Below are 19,167 nucleotides of genomic sequence, written 5' to 3' on the forward strand. Positions count from 1 at the left end.
GCTAAGTGAATTATATTGGGTTTCAGTGGTTAAAATGGGGTGCTTTATCTCTCTCTATGCGTGATTGATCACCAACACCTGAATGATTCTTATTTGACATCTCTTCAATACTCAATTCCGCCTATCACAGCCGAGTCTCTCGTTCCATTTCCTTCGCTCCCGACAAACATTCTAAAAATAATTCAAATACCCATTCCAAAATATTCCCATCCCGCTCCGCCGCCAGTGCGTTTGCAATGCGTTTATACCTGCCAGGGGCCCTCTGTGAGGGGACGTGACTGAGCTCGTGTGATCCACCCCTCCGAAGAGAGCCATTTCGGGAGTGTTGGTCGGGGCGGGGTGCTGGTGGTGGTGCTGCCCCTGGTGCCCTCGCCTGCCGGTCCCCACGGGGGCAGGGCTCCGGTTGGGCGTCTGCGTCTGCTGGGAGGGGCCCAGGTGGTGGAGGTGCCCGCTGTTGTCGGAGCCGCTGCCAATGGTGCCGTCTAGGCTCATGGAGCGCTGGCCCGGCTCCTTGGGCTTGCTCTTACCCGCCCCCATCTGCAAACCTGGGTGGAGATCGGACACAGACAGACAGACAGTAGGTAGATGCACCCTGTTGTGAGCTTAATTAATTATAGATTGGCTATTTCCACTATTTTTTGAGGGGTCCTAGCCCCTCCTATATCCAGCTATTAAAACTTTGTTCTACACAAACATTAAATTCCCATTGACATTAATGAATGGAGAATGTTTACGTCAGTAAATATCTATTCTGCCCTGTGTGTGCGCATTGCTTCTTCACACAGAGCCTAAAAGCCAAACCGAAATGTAACTTGTATTTTATTTACATGATCCAATAATGCCCCCCCAAAAAAACACACGGTTAAATCACAATTATCTGTGGTGGGGGGGGGGGAATTCATGGTCAAGTAAAATGTCATGACGGTGACTTGTGAGAGAGCCCTAGTAGTGAATTAATGCGATTCAGTCAGTTAAACTGTGTCCCGACTGTAGGAAGGGGAACTTATTGTGACGGCGGCTGTTCATTCTCTCCCTGGAAGAAGAGCCCTCTATAGTCGGCCGTTAGCTGACGTGCAGTCAGTCTTTAAGGTCATCCTTTCCCCCTCCGTGCACTCAAAATCAGAATGTAAACCCTTACAGTTTACATTCAGGATATACATACAGTTGTATATGTATCCAAACGCTGATAGGGTTGTGCCAAGATCCTTCCTAGCAGCACTGTTTAACCCATTTTGGACTAAATCCTAAAAAAAATCTGAAAAACCCATGTTTCTATGTGTCAGCGGTGCTCAACCTTTTTCATGTCAAGGACCCCCAGAATTATCTCTATAGGGCCACGGACCCCCATCTCAAAATATGTAGTTCCAGGGACCCCCCCCCAGAAGCAAATATTTTAGTTAAAAATGTTCAATCTGAAATATATATTCAATGATTTACGCCACATTTTAACAACTTTTCAAAAATAGCAGACCTACAAGCTCGTATCGCGCCACCGAGTGGCTGCTCACTTATGTTATGGATATACATTGACTTTGTCATCAGAAATTCAACAACAAAAAAATACGTATAATACGCACAAATAAATTGCATTAAACAGTGCTGATGGATTGGAAATGGTGGACCCTGTTGTAAACAAGTGTGATGCTTCATGGTGTCGTCAACACAGTTAGCAGTTTTTGTATGGAAATGTACTGTGATTCTGCAAACTGTTGATAAATACTTCAATCAATCAATCAATCTGCAAGGGTGGGTCTTGGCGCAACCCTATCGGCGGTTGGATATAGGCCTTACAGTTCAATGGTGTCTTCACGGAGACACTCTGTAAATCACAGGATTTTACTGTGTATAGCCTACTAATAGTACTGACTGAGTGTCCTTAGCTGGAGCTCTTCCAAAAGTTGTTTGCGACCGTTTCGAATGCAAATGCAACTGGACAGCTATAGGGGCACCTTGAAACAAACAGCCAGGCCAACACACATGGTTTATAGATTCAAGGTCATGGCCGTCTGTTGAGTCAGTCTGCTGTGAATCAATAAAGATCTGCTCAGCAAACGAGGATCCAGAGGGAGGCACAGTGGGAATAAGACAAGCTGTACTGAATGTTGCTACCGCTTCCATCAGTGTATTCCCTGCTTAACCCATTCTCACCTGAGATCAGATTCTAAAAATGTCTTCTACATCCTGACAGCTATGTTTCTATGTCAGTCGTTCGATTTTTCAAAAATAGCAGACCTACAAGCTCGTATGTGAGCTATGAGCTTGTAGATCTTCTATTTTTCAATAGCTAAAGCATAACATAATGCTAACACCAAAAGAGGTTCCCGCCCAAAATGGGTCAATACTGTATACTGTACAGTATACTGACAGTCAGTAGGTACATATATTTTTCGTTAGATTTTAACGTTTCATGAATAGCTGATCTATACAGGCTCACGACGCATTGCATCGCATCACATTTTGAGCATGTATATATCGGCTATTTTAGCAAATTCATATGTTATCATAAAATTGTAAAAAAAAAAGAATCTGGTGATTAAAACCATAAAATAGTTTAAAAAAAAATCTGGTGATTAAAACCAGTTAAAGACAACACTTATTATGGCACATCATGATATATTACGATATAGAAAGCCCCATACGATATCTAGTCTCATATACTGTAACGTTATCTATATAATATCGATATGTTTGCCCACAAGTACAAATACACCATTCCTCACTGGAAGTAGTATAGGCCGTTCCCGGGGGCCAGTTTAATCTATTTTGGGGGCGGGAACCCCTTTGGGTGTTAGCATTATGCTATGCTTTAGCCATTGAAAAATAGCAGATCTACAAGCTCATAGCGCGCCACCGAGTGGCACGCTACGAGCTTGTAGGTCTGCTATTTTTTTGAAAAATCGACCACCGACATAGAAACATAGGCTTTTTCAGAAAACTGTCAGGATGTATAGAAGACATTTTTAGAATCTGATCTCAGGTCAAAATGGGTGAAACAAAGCCGTACGGCCACACACACACGGCTGGTATTTGTTTCCGTTTGTGAATGGTGGCCTTCTCTGTTCCACACAGATTTGATGCGGTCAACATGCGTGTGAGCAGCTGTTCACACACCCCCCCCCCCCCCCCCCCCCTAGAGTGAAGACTCTGACACACATGTCTCTCCCACTCAAGTTTTGTCTCACATCCTTCTATGTGCAACTCGTGCTTGTATGTGTAATTTCAAGTTAACACACTTGTTTTGACTGTAAAAAAAGAACATGTACTGTAGCGTATAGTATACTGGGTGCTCTGTATCAGTGTTTCCCAAACAGTGGGTCGACGGGACCCATTTGTGGCAAGCAAATATCCCTTTTTTATTATTACGCAGTGCCTTAAAGTGGTTAATTCGTAATTTTTGTAAAGTTTGTGTCCCCGGGGGAGACTTCCAATTATTGCTCTTTTAGGTCTCATGCTATAAAACGTTGGGGAACCACTGCTCTACATGCACAGACAACTGTGGCTGAGACGAGTGACTGATGAGGAGAACTGTTATGCAGGTATATTATGGGTCTCCTTTCAGATAAGGAAAGGCTCCTGCTGAGTGGATGTGTGGGTGGGCAAATCATTATGTTTATACAGTATGTAAACTGTAGCTCACTGAGAATGTGCATGCGTGTGTATGTATGTGTGTGCATGCGTGTGTGTGTGTGTGTGTGTGTGTGTGTGTGTGTGTGCGCGCACATGTGTGTGACACGACTTTGAGTTTACATGTATGAACATGCAGGCTTTGATTAATCACCCCCTGCCAGGTTGTGATAAAAAACCCAGTCGGGGGTTAGTGTATCCTGCGATGAGGCACCTCTGACTCACACAGAGATGAGCCTAGAGAGCAGAGCCTGTTTGATATATCCGTGTACAAGATACAGTATACAAGTCAAATAAAGGCCGATATATATATCGAGCAAACCGGCCCCAAAATCGCCCCTTACTTGACTTTTGACTCGGTATATCGGCACTTATGCAGCTCGTGTGTCCAAAAATTCTTTACCTTTTTTAACATTTTTCAAAAATAGATCTACAAGCTCAGAACGATCGTGAGTGTGAGTAAGATGTTATGTCTTGATTGGTCGGTCCGTTTTTCGTGTGTATTTTATATTTCATTGTTTTTGCTTGTTCATTGTCTAATATCGTGTCTTAAAACGTGTCGATTGTTATTGCTGAGCTATACTCTCCAAGATTTGGGACGCGAAGATCTTGCGTCCCGGTCGGGGCTCTTTAGTTAAAAGTATTCCAGGGCAAGACGGGTCAATGCGGGCATGGGGCAAAGCGCCTCCATTAGGACAGTCAGCCAGGCTATCGTTGCATCGGTAATGTACTTGCATGGGCTTGTCTGGTTGGTATACTGCCCCCCAGCTACTGTCTGGAACACAAACACCCTGTTATTTAAGGACAAGGATGGGGCTGGGGGACGCCAGCCACAGTACACAGTATGACTCAACGTGGTCTGGGGGGGGTCTGTGACCAATTCATTCGTCATCATCACGCTGGAGGAGACCATCGTGCAGGAAATTGGTAGCAGCTAGGAATATTATGTTATTGTGACAGGTAATAATAATTATGTTTCATATTTACGTTATATATTTTGTCAATAAGGACATTTGGTTTGGTTTCATGCCTGTAGTAGTTTTTTTTTTTTTTTTTATTATTATTATTTTTTATCCCACGATTTTGTAACCCATTTTTTCACCCCTGTGTCAATCGTCTAATGTGATCCTGGGCTCTACACACCTTCCGCCAACGGACTTGAACTCATGCTTCCTTCATGCCTGAGTGTCCATTGTGTTATTTTTTAACCATAATTTTGTTTTTCAAATGATTTAATATCTTACGTAGGGAATAAATAGCTCTATACAGTAGACTACTATGTGTGCATCATGTGCATCATGCAACAGTGAACTGGATCTTAAAATGACATCCACAAATGGCAAACGTGTACTCGTATGGCAGTGTCCTGTAGTGAAAATAGCTGATCTACAAGCTCACTACAAGCCATACATCAGGTTTTTATACAACTCATGTAACATCCTTTGGTCTGCTATGTCAGTTATTTCAGCCCCGACCTCTCTTAAGTTCAAAGTGCTGTCCATTTGAACTGTTGGCCCCGTGGCATGTTGACTGTTGAAGGAGCACTTTCTAAAAGTCTTTCCCCAAGGACTTAAGCAGGGCCTATTAACGCTGACCTTGCTGCCTCACAGCACCAGTATTGCTCAGTGACCTATACACAGCAGCCAGACATACAGAGCTATAGAAATCAATTGAAAGACAAAAAGGGCAGTAGTAACGATCATTATACCATTCAAGTGGTATAAAAGTAAATAATGATATAAATATAGTATAATGTCGTTTTGCCTCTTTGTGACAGGCCTAAACATTCTTGACTTCCTAACCCCAACACACACAGGAACAGTTTTGTTTGACGTGAGGTTTTCATAATTATTTTAGAAATATAAAAAATTTCCCCATACGCATAAAGTCGGTCCCAAATAATCTGATCAGAGCACCTCCACATGCAGTAGTAGTAGAACCACTTTTATTTTAGATCAAACAGGGGCTATAGTTAAATCTATAGAGCGTCGCAGTCCCGCCCCCTTTCATGACGACGCCAGGCCCAGGAAATAATTCCCAATGCAATTTTCCCATAGACATTTCGAAACGACCTTTTAAGCGTCGTACGAAGCCAACTCGTGAGTCGTGACAAGTCATGACACCAAACACAATATTTTGGACCAAACAAATAATTACAAAGAAGAAAAACAACAAAAAAAGTGTTGTAAGCTGCCGTTTTTTTCTACTTTCGAATTCTTTGTTTGGCCCAAAACATTGTGTTTATTGTCATGTTTTGTCACGACAAGAGTTGGCTTTGTCCGCGGCGTAAACTTCTTTAATACTTTCTGAAAAGTCTATGAGGAAAATGAACGGGGATTTCTTTTCCGGGTCTCTTGAGGGGGCGGGACTGCGACGCTCTATATGGATGAACTTGAGAGGCGAGGCAGGAAAATACCAACGGTTCTCAAACAGTCAAGCACAGTCACAGGAGTGGTTCTTAGAAGGTGGGGTCCTAAATGATTGCTAAATGATTGACACTAGTTAAGTCAAGTCAAGTTTATTTATACAGCACATTTCACACGACAAGCGAGGACTCAATGTGCTTAGAACCAAATAGACCCTATATGGGCCTGTAACTGTGTGTGCAAAATAAATTGATCCAAACAGTCCCTTTATGGTTTTTTTTGGTGTAGAGCAGAGAGGTAGAAAAGACTGTGATAGATGGAGGAACATTATCGATGCCTTATGCCTCATTGGGGGCGAAGAGTATAAGTAAGTATAATGGAGTACCCCAAGTACAGAGTTTAACTAGTTAAAAACACATTATTTCCAGCACGAGTCAAATGGTGCTGGGCAGTATGTATGACTTCAATTAAACAGCACTAAACTTTTTCCTTGATTATGATTCATGAACAATATTTTTTATAGTGCAGATTGCAGATCTACAAGCTCACAACTTGTCACAATTATGTTGCGGTTTATGATGTCCTGGGAATCTTTCACAGATGTAAGCATGCATTCACACATAGCCTAGTCAATACTAAGTAGCCTGTCTTGGCATCTGAGGGGGTGTGGTGGCCTCTAGCCCAGTGGTTCCCAAAATGTTTTAGCCCGTGACCAAAACAGAAATTTGATATTTGCCTGGGGGGTCCAAACAAGTGAAAATAGCAGATCTACAAGCTCACAAGTCACAACGCATGGCTTCGCAGTGCGTAGTCAGCTTGTCGCTCAGATGTTTTCACTACTATCTTAAATATTGTTCTAATTTATAGAATTTATTTTATTTTTATTTTATTTCTTCTTGAAATTACTGAGAAAACATACGTTTTTTTTAATTCATGAAAATGTTTAGCTTTTTTGGGAATGTTTTTTTTATAAATGTCCTCAAATAATAATAATTAAAAACAAAATGTAGGAAACTAAAATAATTAAGGGACCCATAGAAATGTGTCTGCAATCCACAAACGCTAACTGCCGTTCACCAAGAGCCAGTACTAGGAATGCGGAAGGACCAGAACGCACGCACGCACGCACACACACTGTGTAGAAGCTAGAACGGAGGGGAGGAGGGGAGTGGGGTTTTGGGGGGTTCCATGTATGGTGTTGCCTGCACTTTTACGCAGGGACCAGCATCACATTCATCTCAGTATAGATGCCCATGATGATTCTGCCTGGGGGGGGGGGTGTCATTGAAGCTGCATGGTATGGAGATGGACGATGGATGGATCAAAAAACCTGGGAGAATAATAAAGACTTAATTCATTGGCTGCTTCTCGAGCGGATTATTTACCCCCCGATAGTCCCACAGAACCCTCGGGCTCAAGGAGTTGAGGAGTACAGTAGCAGAGTTTAACTGCTACTGTAACCTGTGTTGTCACTGTGTCTCGCTGTGGAAGTGTGTGAGGGTGTGCGTGTGTGTTTATTGACTCTGTGCACATGCCTATAAGGCCTGACTCACACCTTTACAACAGACTGATGTATAGCTAGCTGATGCATGAGACTTATTTACTGATGCAAGCTCGCAATTAATTTCCAATGGGAGTCACGTGGTTTGACACATTTGTGTTGTATGAGGGGGTGGGGGGAAGTCGAAACACAGCCGAAAGACGTACAACACAAATGTTGTGTCAAACCATGTGACTTCCATTGGAAATGCATTGGGGGAAGATGTAAACAAAACCTTCATAGATCTAGCATGCATTAATGTTGTATGCTAGATGCGAAGGTGTGAGTCAGGCCTTAGAGATAATCTGTAGAACCACCTTGGCATGTGTATGAGTGAGAGTGAGAGTGTGTGAGAGAGAGAGAGAGAGAGAGAGAGAGAGAGAGAGAGAGAGAGAAAGTACATTATGGTTGTGTTTTGTTGTTGAAAAAGAGGTCCCAGCCCTCAGTGTGTTCTCCGAGAACTAAATAAAAGGTTGAAATGAAATGAAATGAATGTGCTGCGTAATGTCTGACATCTCTCTACCAGTAACATATATACAATGTATATGTAACATACACAATGTAATGTCTGACATCTCTCTACCAGTAACATATAAACAACGGTACCCCCATGGCAAAATTGTCATGGGATGCTCAAACAATGACACATCTCCCATCATCGTATTCCGGAAATTTCCAGCCAATTTTAGAATTTGCATCCTCAAATCCTCTTCGTCTTCGATGTTTGTGTTTGCACAAACACTCAAAGCTGGCCATTCATTGTCAATGGCATTCAATGTTTGGGTTAGGGACAATGTTTGTGTTTATGTCACACAAACGCTCAAAGCTGGACATAGGATGGGCTAGTGCCCCTCAAAAAAAGCCCTTTTGCACCACTATGTGACAGTCTCAAACAGTTCATACCAAAACCATAATGGCACAGCTTTCAGTTCACCTTTTAACATGCAACGAAACCCTTTTTTATACCGCTATATTTGAACCACTGCATTCTTCTTCATTCTTCTTTTATCAGAATTCTAAATAGAAGTCCTCTCTATTCATCACATTTGGCCGTGACAAACTACACTGAGTCATAACAGATTGTAACTGTTCAAACTGTAAAACACAAAGCTTCAGCCAATAACATCTCTTTCTGATAGGACAATTATAATAACAATCCTTGTTTTTTTTCTCCACTTTCTCTGCCATCAGAGGAAGCACACAGAATCACAGGGAGAAGAGATAAAAGTGTGCAGCATAAAAGTGTCATGTCTGACCATGAAATTGAGAGTCATGCGAATGGGTTATATAGCTTTACATTGATTTTTAATCCTAAAGAAACATCACATGCACACACAATTCAGCTAAATATAACCCTGGGGGTCACAAAGAGCATGCACATTAAAATCCTCAGTGTTCTTTTAACCCATTTAGGCCTGGGGAAAAAAAGTCTTCTAAATGTCGTATCTATGTTTCTATATGCCTATATCACTCAATATTTCATGTCAAGGCCCCCAAAAATGATCTGTAATTGGCCTCCGACCACCATCTGAAAATATGTTGTTCCAGGGACCCACCAGAAGCAAAGATTTGAGTTAAAAAATATATTCCAAATTTGAGGCACATTTTCACGATTTTTCAAAAATAGCAGACCCACAAGCTCGTGAGCTTGTAGATCTGCTATTTTTCAATAGCTAAATTATAACATAATGTTTAAAACACCAAAATGGGTTAACTCCGATGGGCATATTACAAATTGAATCACAAGGGACCCTATATGTGTCCTTAGTGTTACCACTAAGGATTTATATTTTATTGTGGCCAGTTTGCTGTGAAGCAGGTCAAAGAAAAGCACACAAATAAAACATGATTTGTGTTTAAAGTGTCAAAAGACTGTATGTTAAGCTAAATGAACACTAAAGAGGTTATTGTGCAGACACAGAGCACACGTCCAGTTAGTTTTACTGCGATCTGAACAGCGGTGTCAGGACCATTTCCCCTGCTCTTATTCTCCTGGACCATTCGGCGGTCGACTATACTGATTTCTGGGAAAGCCTCTGTCCGTAATATCTGGCTGTCCCATCTAGTTGTCCCTATAGCTGTGCCACACAGCCACACACACAGACAGAAAATGACAGCCAAAGCCACACCACGAGGACGAGAGGCGAACACAATGTGTGCGGCTCACATGCTGATAAACTTCCTTCCGTTTCTGGCCCGTCTCTATAAAAGCAGCAGCAGCAGCAGTTCCAGCTGCCAATTTTAGTTCTAGAGGCAGACAATGAGGAAGGACTGTGGACTGATTGAGTCTTCTTCCACTTAGTGAAGTAGTAGGAGGTGGGGGGGGGGGGGGGGGGGTTGGAAAAAGACACAGGAGGAAGAGTAGTTCCAAATTGAGTCATCCAGGGTTTGGGGAAGAGCCTATATTCTGGCAATGACAGTAGATGATTGGATTGGTGTAGTACATGAGTAGTAGACCATTGTCTGGTTTCAAAAGGGACATATGGTAATCAATCAAAGATTGTAGCTGACAAATGATATGTTACAATATTGAACATATACGTGATATAATTTTGTATTACATTAAAATCATTTTCCCATTGCACCTTTTTCTTCTGAATGAGTATATAGGCTACATTAAAACGTTAAGGCTACTAATAGTCTGAAGACAAGTCGCTTCTAAACCATTCTTTATGGGCAAGTTGTTGTATAGTCAGGACATTATGACATTAGGCCATTTAAACTAAAGGCATATTTCTTTCTTATTTCCTACATGATGATCAAAGGCAAGCCCATTGTTTACATTGGCCATTCAAATGGGCTTCGGCTTCCCATGTTTTCCCTCATCCCAGTACAGTGGATTTGATTCCCGCTCCCTGTGGGAATCTGTTGAAACTTGGCAAAAGACCATAGCTATATAGCCAAATTCATATTGATTAATTACATTGATATTTGTATGGGATTAACAGCCGGTTGTTTTATGGAACGGGACGCTATATATTCAAAGAAGGGGTGGGGTGGGGTAGTAGACATAATAGCAGCTGTCAAAATGATGGTCTTTAGCGTCAGGGTATTAGGAATCAAATATTACACCACCAAACCGTGCTCGCCCCTTTCACATTCAGTAGGTTAACATGCCATGCGAGATTTGTGAACGGGAAAGTGATAGGACATGGTATGTTTGTGATCGTCTGCAGCCCACATACATGCAGCGCTGTCTGTGCAAGCGCATATGCGGCCTGATGAATCAAAACAGGTGCTGTTACAGCTCCATTTTGAATGTCGATGGTCAGTGTGGTTATTTTTGTGAAACTATGCCATTTTCCGCAAATTCCGCTTGTGTTTGTGCGTGCGAAAGAATTCAACAATTCCCAGTTGTAGACTACGCATCTTATGAAGACTGCAAAATCGTCAACAACACTGTACGTAGCCTGCCAGCCAGCTGTAACCCGATAGTATAGTGGCACTGGTCAAATGAAACGTTGAATGGGACTGTGTGATGATTTGTGAAACAATGTAACCCACTTCAAAGAGATATCAAATCGTTCGGATACAATTGATTCGTAGAACACACACAGACGCCAACAAAGGCCCTCATGCTTGCATTCGTACCGACGCTAAACACCCTCATACACTCACCTCTAAACGCGTCTTGAGATTTATCCCAAAAATCTGCAGACGCGCAGCCAAAGGAATCAAATTAAATTCTCGTCGCTGTCCTCATTAGAAGCAATTGAAGCGGGTATCCAGCTCTACGGAGGAACCAGAGACTAAATCACGATCACATTAGTTGCATTTTCGGAAGCGCAGCGACTATAGAGAGGTCATGTCGATCGAGGATCGCCTGGCTTCAGGAGCACAGGAGGGCACAGCACAAGATCCCTGTGGTCGCCGCGGAGCAAAAAAAGCAGCGGATTCCAAAAATGAAAACACAGTCAGTCAGGATGATGGGCTGTCTATCGCCGATACGCCGCGGTCAATTCATACGACGGAATCGTGTAGTAGCCCCACCACCACATCAGAGGGTTGTAGTGGAAACATGCCTTGTAGGGAAAAGACACGGGCATTATTATGCATCAGTCACTGACGACGAAACGAGAAAGCACAGATGTGATAGGGGAGCCTGGATTACGCCGTATGCGTAGCTTTGGTGATGTCGAGAATCGCGTACTGCCGTGGAATAATGGGAGTGTGTACAGTGTAGCTCAGTGTACGCACGTTACAGTATGCATAGGCATCATCACCAGAGCCATATAGCTGCTGAGTGTTACGACATTGAGGGGTCAGAAAACGGTTCATGCAGCCCTGGAGTGTGACAAGCAGGAGTTTGAAATACATTGTTTTCAACGAGGGCGGCGCAAATAAGAAAAGCTATGTGTGCAACATGACATGTTTTAAAGTATTGTATTGTGTCAACTAGTCTCAGAAGTCTCTGTAATGTTTATGCTGTACTATTACTAAAAAACGATTTAAAATAAAGGGATTTAAGATCATTAAAGCTGGGCTGTTGCCCGAGTCCAGTTCAGTGCATTCTGCCAAGTGCCAGGGCACTGGTTCTAACTTTTTCATGTCAAGGACCCCCACATTGACACTTATCAGCCTGCGGACCCCCATTTGAAAATATATGCCAGGTACCCCCATAAGAGAAGACTTGTTATGGTTCTATCAATGATTCGCAACCCGTTTAATTTCAAGGACCCCCAGAGTTTGACATGAATTAGTCTACGGACCCCCATTTAATGGAATTTCTATTCTCTCTGAGACCCCAATTTATATTGTAAAATCAATGTTAATTTAACTCTTGAGTGTAGCCTACAAATGGAACCAAATGGACCTGTTAGGGTCCATTTGGTTCCAAACTATCATTTAGCTGGGGACCCCCTGGAACTTCCTCACAGACCCCTGAACCTTGGACCCAAGGACCACTTTGGGAACCACTGCTCTAAGGTCACTCTTGTCTTGACCATGATCTTCACAATATAGAAGTCTATGTAGAAGAGCCGCCATTGCGGAGTGGCCCCATGAAGTGAACGGAGTTGTCATAACTGTCGTATTTCAATGGCTCTGGGCATCACCCATTCACAATTGCATAGACTTATTACGCACAAACACAATGTGGGATGATCGTTACAGTTGGACCCAAATGTTTGGACAGGAATCACAGGACGACACCAAAGATGTCGTGGTGTAGCTGTAGCCTATAATTCAGTGTAATAATATAAACCCATTTAGACATGACCTTTAGACGATTCTACGAATGTCTTCTAAATCATGACAGTTTTCTGAAAAACCTCATGTTTCTATGTCAGTGGTTTTCAAAATATTTCATGTCAAGGACCCCAAAACGTATTATGTAATTGGCTGCCGACCCCCATCTGGAAATATGTTGTTGCAGGGATCCCCAGAAGCAAAGATTTGAGTTATAAACGTTCACTCTGAAATTATATATATATATTCAAAGATTTGCACCACATTTTCACAATTAAAAAAAAATAGCAGACCTACAAGCTCGTAGCGCGCCACTCGGTGGCGTGCTATGAGCTTGTAGATCTGCTATTTTTCAATAGCTAAATGATAACATAATAGGAATATGACCTCATTCTGACTCATCCCATTTCATGCTCAGCACAGGAAATACATAAACAGCCATATCAATGTTTGGATATTTATTGGTCAGTTTGCAGAGAAAAATGTTGCATCATATGGAAGAAGGGGACAGGCCAATTTGTTCAACATATTAAAAAAGACAATCATCCCACTGGTCCCACAACTCAAAGATTCATGACATTTTGCTCAAAATCACAAAAGCCTTGTATACAATTGAGACCAGACCAATGCTTAATACTGATGTAGTGATTGAAATGAAAGAGCAATTGATTGAATGAACTGTGCGCGCACGCACGCACACACGCACACTCACACACGCGCACACACACACACACACACACACACACACACACACACACACACACACACACACACACACACACACACACACACACACACACACACACACACACACACACACACACACACACACACACACACACACACACACACACACACACACACACACACACACACACACACACACACACACACACACACACACACACACTCTTATCTACCGCTTCTTTTTGCTCTCTTTCTTTAATTTCTGGCGAATCTGAGTAACGGGTCCTTTAGATTTCTTCATCTGTTCAGCAGTCTTCCCATCAGTGGCCTCTGTTGTCTCCTCCTGTGGACCAAGACACATTACGCTTTAAACCTCCATGCATGCAAACACAAAGATTAACACATTAGTAAGATACAGAATAGTATTAGTCAGCCTTGCCGAGCCTCATAGGGCAGTAGCCGATCTCCCCTGTTTCTGTAGTGTGACTCAGGCAGCTTGATGTACAAGTACACCCCCTGGACATGACCCTAGTTATGTCGCAGGGTCTTGATGCTGAGGCACCGGGTCCCATTTTTGGTATGACCAGGCCGCGGATCGAACCCCCGACCTCCCAGAGTCAGGGCGGACACTCTAACCACAAGGCCACAAAGTATATGTAGGGTTTAAGCAGTTTACAAAAGTAGTTTTAGTTTTTTACTTTCTAAAAAATATCACTTGGAAAAGAATTGCCATTGCATTTTTCCTCTCATTCAGCCCCTAGAAACAGCTTGAGCACCCCAAGGGTTGAAACTGCCAACTTTGGGAATTCCTGCTCGAGTAACATGCTTTAAGCATAGATATGTAGAGGGGAGTTTAACAGGCATGAATTGAATTTATTTTAATTAACTTTATTGAGAAATCTCACATTATCATAAGAATAACCCACTAGCTATTCTCAGCATTGTTTCCACTGTCCAAATACATTCCTGTTGTTCCAATTATGTAACCAGCAGTACACAGTAACCACAATGATATGGTGACATATTGCAGAAGAGTTGGCTAACTCGTTTAATGTTATTAAGAACTCTGAAAACGTAATAATTTGACTGTTAATTTAACTGACAATTTGGATTTTTACTGTGCATATACACATTTTCCCTCTCTGTGACAATACTATCTACCCATCTCACTTTATAAATAAATGAAATAAAAACATTTCCAGTTGCACTGCATTCTGCATCTCCTACATCTTCATCTGCATCTTCCTACATCTCAGAGGCAAATATTGTACTTTTACTCCACTACATTTATTTGAAAACATTAGTTAGTTACTTTGATTATTACTACAAAACGTACATTAAACACTTTGCAGAAGCCATTTAACTGTTTTTTTTTTATGTAATTATTATGATTTCTGTTTATTGAATTGATTAGTTCACTGAATTATTGGCTGATAGACACCGCCTCCCCAGGCCTAATTGACAGAGCAGAGAGAGCATATCAAGGCTGGGGTGATTGGGAATGGTTATACACCTGGGTGGAAATACGGCTTTTACCAGTCCAGCCAGGAGAATGCCTGTTCTGTAATGCACTTTAATGGCGAAGTAAATATGCAAACAAAAACAACGGAGCAATGGTCCGTCGGATTATAGGGTGCTTCCCCAGCCCAAGTCTGGGTGCATCAGTGAGTTTTGTCTGTTTGTTTGAAAGCTGACAGAGCCACTACAACTTGGACACTTCGGCCATTTGAAAATAGCCGATCTAAAGCTCACAATGCGTTCGCAAAGAGACGCAGTGTGAGCTTGTAGATCTGCTATTTAAAAAATATTTTAATACATTTTACACATCGAAATGGGACATTCTGCATAGTGTGTACTTTCTACTTTTGGTACTTTAAGTACACTTTGATGCCAATACTTTTGTGCCTTTACTCAAGTGCATTTTTCATTCTGCACTTTCACTTGTAATGGAGTAGTTCTACATTGCAGGTTTTGATACTTTTACTTAAGCACAAAATGTGAGTACTTTTTCGCCCCCTGCCTTTTGGCCGTGGGAGGCACCTGGTGGCAGGAGCAGGATTGAAGCTCTATTCACCTTTTTCCTGGGCTGTGTGTGCTCCAGTTCTTGTTGATTTCATTGGATATCATTGGTCATCTGACCAGTTTCATTGGATTTCATTGGATCTGGACTATAATTATTTTTGTCATAGGACTACATGGGTGTACAGTGCATGACCCGATTGCGCAGTTGCTTATGAAGTTATGAACTGGAGTACACGCGTGCGCACGCACACACACACACACACACACACACACACACACACACACACACACACACACACACACACACACACACACACACACACACACACACACACACACACACACACAGTATATAGCAACATCATTTTTTGAAATGTTATAATACATATTTGAAGGTTTTCAGAAAACTAACTGTAGATGGATCTGTATGCCAAAACAAAGGATTATTCCCAGTGACACCCTTTTGATGAATAGCATATTTTTTGAGGGGAGCTATAAACGGCTATAGTGTGGATTCTGTCTGAACACAAACATTAAACACCATTAACAATGAATGGGCAAATCGGCATGTATGTCAGTGGGAACCCTTGGCAAATAAGGGACCACCATTCTTGATGACAATGATTAGAGCGCCCCTCACGTCACACGGGTGTGGTTTTTATATTATTCTCTGGGTACTGTCTACCTGTTCAGGTCCCTTGGAGGAGTTAGGGATGAGAATAGCCAGGATGCAGATCAACTGGAAGATGGCTCCCAGGAAGAGTCCATAGCGCAGGAGGCTCTCTAGAAAGGTCGGTTCGGGGACGTCTGGAGGGGACAGGTCCAGTTCTGCAGACATGACGGTCCTGCTCTGTTGGGCTTCTGATGCATATTTTGAATAAAAAGTAAGACGGGAAAAAGGCTCATTATGGTGTGCATTTTTAATGTGCACTATGTTGTTTACTGCCACGCATGCTTCAGAATGTATCAACTCACTGCAGAGTGGATAACACGGACGGTCACTCAAATGTTGCCGCTATGTTTGTATTAATCTCCCATAGAGTATAATAGTTAGGTAACGTATGAAAACACAACTTACCCTGACGGTGTTTGCTTGCCTTTGTAGCTAGAATGTGTAAATCAAATTAGACCAAATATGAAAAACAACAAGGGTAAAAAGATTATGTGTGAGAGGGGGAAAAACCCAAGGAATCAACGAGGAAAATATCCATGGAGTCGGAATTCGGAAATGAGGTCATGTGCATGTGTGATCCATCCGGTAGGAGCGCAGCTGTTCATTGGAGGAGGGACGCGTCGTTCCTCCTGCAATGAATCTCTTCTCTTTGTCTGCTGCATTCATGTAATTATACTCTACAGGCTGCATCTCTGTCCACACATGATACAGGACTCGGAATGTGGGATTTCATACCAAAACACTTTTATTATTATAAATCAGGGGGGGGGGGGGTCCCGGGGGGGACATAGATTATTATTTTCACTTTTTTCAGGTACGAGTCTGGACGACTATTTCTGACAGACTGTTATAGTGGAGAATGAGATATAAGTTGCCCTGTTTAATATGAGCTAGCCTCGGAAAGTAACCGCAGGAGGTTTAAATGTTATATGCGCCTTGCCTTGCCTTGCTTTGCACAAAAAAGGCCGGTCCACAACCTAGGTGACTCAGTGTGTTCCTACACGGAATTATTTTTGATGATGCACACGTACGGCGATGGCAGCTAGCCCTGGTCCAAGGCTTACAGCGAGCCTCTCTCTGACAGGCTGTCAGAGAGAGGCTCGCTGTAAGCCTTGGACCAGGGCTAGATGGCAGCATGCGGAACAGAGGACTTGTGTCCGGAAGAAATCGACGAAAGAAATGATCCAGGTGCTGCGCCTTATGGCAACTTCATAAACTATTACACGTTTAATCCACCCGAGAACCGTCTGAGTCTCATTCCCGCGACACTTCTTCAGGATTTGGGCTATAACGCCAGCCATGATCAGCCCACACTGATCCTCGACGTGGGATGTAATTCAGGGGTATGTGTTGTTATCATGTAACTTCCAATTGGCGTGTTATTATTGGGCAGTACTGATCAAATCATGATCATGATCAGTTATTTATTTCTTTATTTTTATTCATTTATTTATGGGGGGGGGGGGGGGGGGTCAGTCAGTAATAACTTAGTTGAGGTGCTGGATTAGAAAGTGACATCAGAAAAACTAATAAAAGGCTCTTCATCAGGTCAAACTTGATGAAGAGCCTTGGCTCGAAACGTCATTGATAAATTGGAGCAGATAAGTGTGCAGGTAGCAGGCTTATTTTTTTCCAGTACCATGGTCAGTGTCATGCCACCACGGTCAGTATCACTGTTAGTCATGGTAGGTAGGCTATAGAGTATCATGATCAGTGAAGTTTTTTTGAGTGGTGCAACCACTCCTACAACCAGCTTGCAATGTCCTCGTACCTGTTTGTTTGTTTGTTTGTTTGTTTGTTTGTGTGTGTGTCTGTGTAAGCACGAGTATGTGACTTAATAATAGCAGTAGGGGGCGCCAGAAACAGTGAGAGGGGTAGTGACTCTAATGAGAGAGAGTGAGAGAGAGAGAGAGAGGGGGGGGGGGGGATTGCACCACTCAGTTCACACGTGTGTGATTTTTAATATGTAGCATGGTGAATTGCGCTATTCTGAAAGTAGAAACAAATTAAAAAGTACCAGAAAAACTTGAGTGCTTGTCTATCTATTTTGTTATTGTGTTCGCTTCACTCTATTCTCTCCATTGTGTAACAGGAACTGACTGTGGCTTTGCCCGGACATCTGACGAAGGCCTCGTCTGAAGGAGGAGAGAAAAAAGCAGAGGGCACTAGTCTTCTCCACATCATGGGCTTCGATCTAGACGAGAGGCTCATTCAACGGGCTCAGGAAAACAATCCCCTGCCTCAGATCGTCTCCTTCGTCCACCTCGACGTCACCCAGGACGACAGCCAGAGCCGCCTGCAGTGCTACGCCGAGCAGCACGGATGCTCGCGCTTCCACGTGTGCCTGTGCCTGGCCGTCACCATGTGGGTCCACCTGAACCACGGCGACGAGGCCCTGCTGGAGCTGCTGTCTCGCCTCGCCGCCGTCAGCGAGCATCTCCTCCTGGAGGCCCAGCCCTGGAAGTGCTACCGCTCCGCGGCCCGGCGGCTCAAGAAGGCAGGCCGCTCGCAGTTTGACCACTTCAAGACACTGAAGATCCGCGGGGACATGGCGGAGCACGCCCGCGCACATCTAGAGAGCCGCTGTGGCATGGAGCTCATGCAAAGCTTCGGCAACACCGCGTGGGACCGAAGGCTGTTGCTGTTCAGACGGAAGTGAAGCCTATTTTGTACTTTGTTGTGGGGCAGCTGTGGCTTGTTGATCTGTTCTTTTAGTGACGTAAGCGTAAGATGATGATAATATTTACCTGATTTTACAAATAAAGTGGAGAAGCATGAATAGAAAGTGGGACATTTTAGATTAATCATATATTATGTGGTGATACTGTATGTGGTGGAAAAAAGTTAAACGCTACTTTACCTTTGCAGGGGGCCCAGTCAGTAGTTCCGTCGCCTCACAGCTGGAAGGTCCCAGGTTCGATTCTATGCTGTGGGTGTGTTCTCTCCCCCGTGTCGGCAGTGCCCTCACAAAACCATGCAGTAATCCTGGTCTCTATACCGTCTTCCCCCTGGTCAGCCTGATGGCGTGGGGCACGCGTTAGTCTGACATCCCATAAATCAGACTACTT

At 43.1% G+C, this 19,167-nt stretch overlaps 3 protein-coding genes across 6 annotated transcripts in view; 1 reads left to right on the forward strand and 2 right to left on the reverse strand.

Annotated features, from left to right (window-relative positions):
- LOC310863275 (proto-oncogene tyrosine-protein kinase Src-like) overlaps window positions 1-11,578 on the reverse strand; it is a 32,514-nt gene extending 20,936 nt beyond the window's left edge. Inside the window, exons 1-2 of the mRNA XM_083771488.1 lie at window positions 11,149-11,578; window positions 249-545 (exon numbers count right to left, since the gene is read on the reverse strand). Of these exons, the coding sequence (XP_083627614.1) occupies window positions 249-537 (289 nt within the window). The 5' untranslated portion in view covers window positions 538-545; window positions 11,149-11,578. The remainder of the gene's footprint in view (window positions 1-248; window positions 546-11,148) is intronic.
- A 1,097-nt stretch (window positions 11,579-12,675) lies between these two features.
- Window positions 12,676-16,644, reverse strand: manbal (mannosidase beta like). 4 transcript variants are annotated; one of them, XM_083771292.1, is made up of 5 exons: window positions 16,505-16,644; window positions 16,112-16,287; window positions 13,564-13,747; window positions 13,089-13,395; window positions 12,676-13,017 (listed from the first exon to the last, which is right to left on the reverse strand). In XM_083771292.1, exons 2-3 carry the CDS (start codon window positions 16,262-16,264, stop codon window positions 13,634-13,636), a joined length of 267 nt encoding a protein of 88 aa, XP_083627418.1. In that variant the 5' UTR covers window positions 16,265-16,287; window positions 16,505-16,644; the 3' UTR covers window positions 12,676-13,017; window positions 13,089-13,395; window positions 13,564-13,633. The 4 variants fall into 4 exon arrangements, with proteins under 4 accessions (XP_083627418.1, XP_083627417.1, XP_083627416.1 ...); XM_083771291.1 differs by having other exon boundaries at window positions 12,676-13,395; window positions 13,568-13,747; XM_083771290.1 differs by having other exon boundaries at window positions 12,676-13,395.
- A 582-nt stretch (window positions 16,645-17,226) lies between these two features.
- On the forward strand, window positions 17,227-18,817 carry bcdin3d (BCDIN3 domain containing; the record flags this gene model as incomplete). Its single annotated transcript, XM_083771083.1, has 2 exons — window positions 17,227-17,442; window positions 18,192-18,817. The coding sequence occupies 2 exons, from the start codon at window positions 17,227-17,229 to the stop codon at window positions 18,756-18,758; spliced, it is 783 nt and encodes a 260-aa protein (XP_083627209.1). The 3' UTR covers window positions 18,759-18,817.
- Between the last annotated feature and the right edge of the window lie 350 nt (window positions 18,818-19,167).

The sequence above is a fragment of the Protomyctophum parallelum genome (genome assembly GCF_964188405.1).
Source record: "Protomyctophum parallelum genome assembly, chromosome: 8".
In the NCBI taxonomy this organism is placed as follows: Eukaryota; Metazoa; Chordata; class Actinopteri; order Myctophiformes; family Myctophidae; genus Protomyctophum; species Protomyctophum parallelum.

Bases quoted from the DNA above. Each gene is read 5' to 3' on its own strand.
- manbal (XM_083771291.1), bottom strand. From the start codon at position 16,264: ATGTCTGCAGAACTGGACCTGTCCCCTCCAGACGTCCCCGAACCGACC. The intron at 13,748-16,111 runs GTAGACAGTACC...CTTGGTCCACAG, and splicing joins CCTCCAAGGGACCTGAACAG to GAGGAGACAACAGAGGCCAC.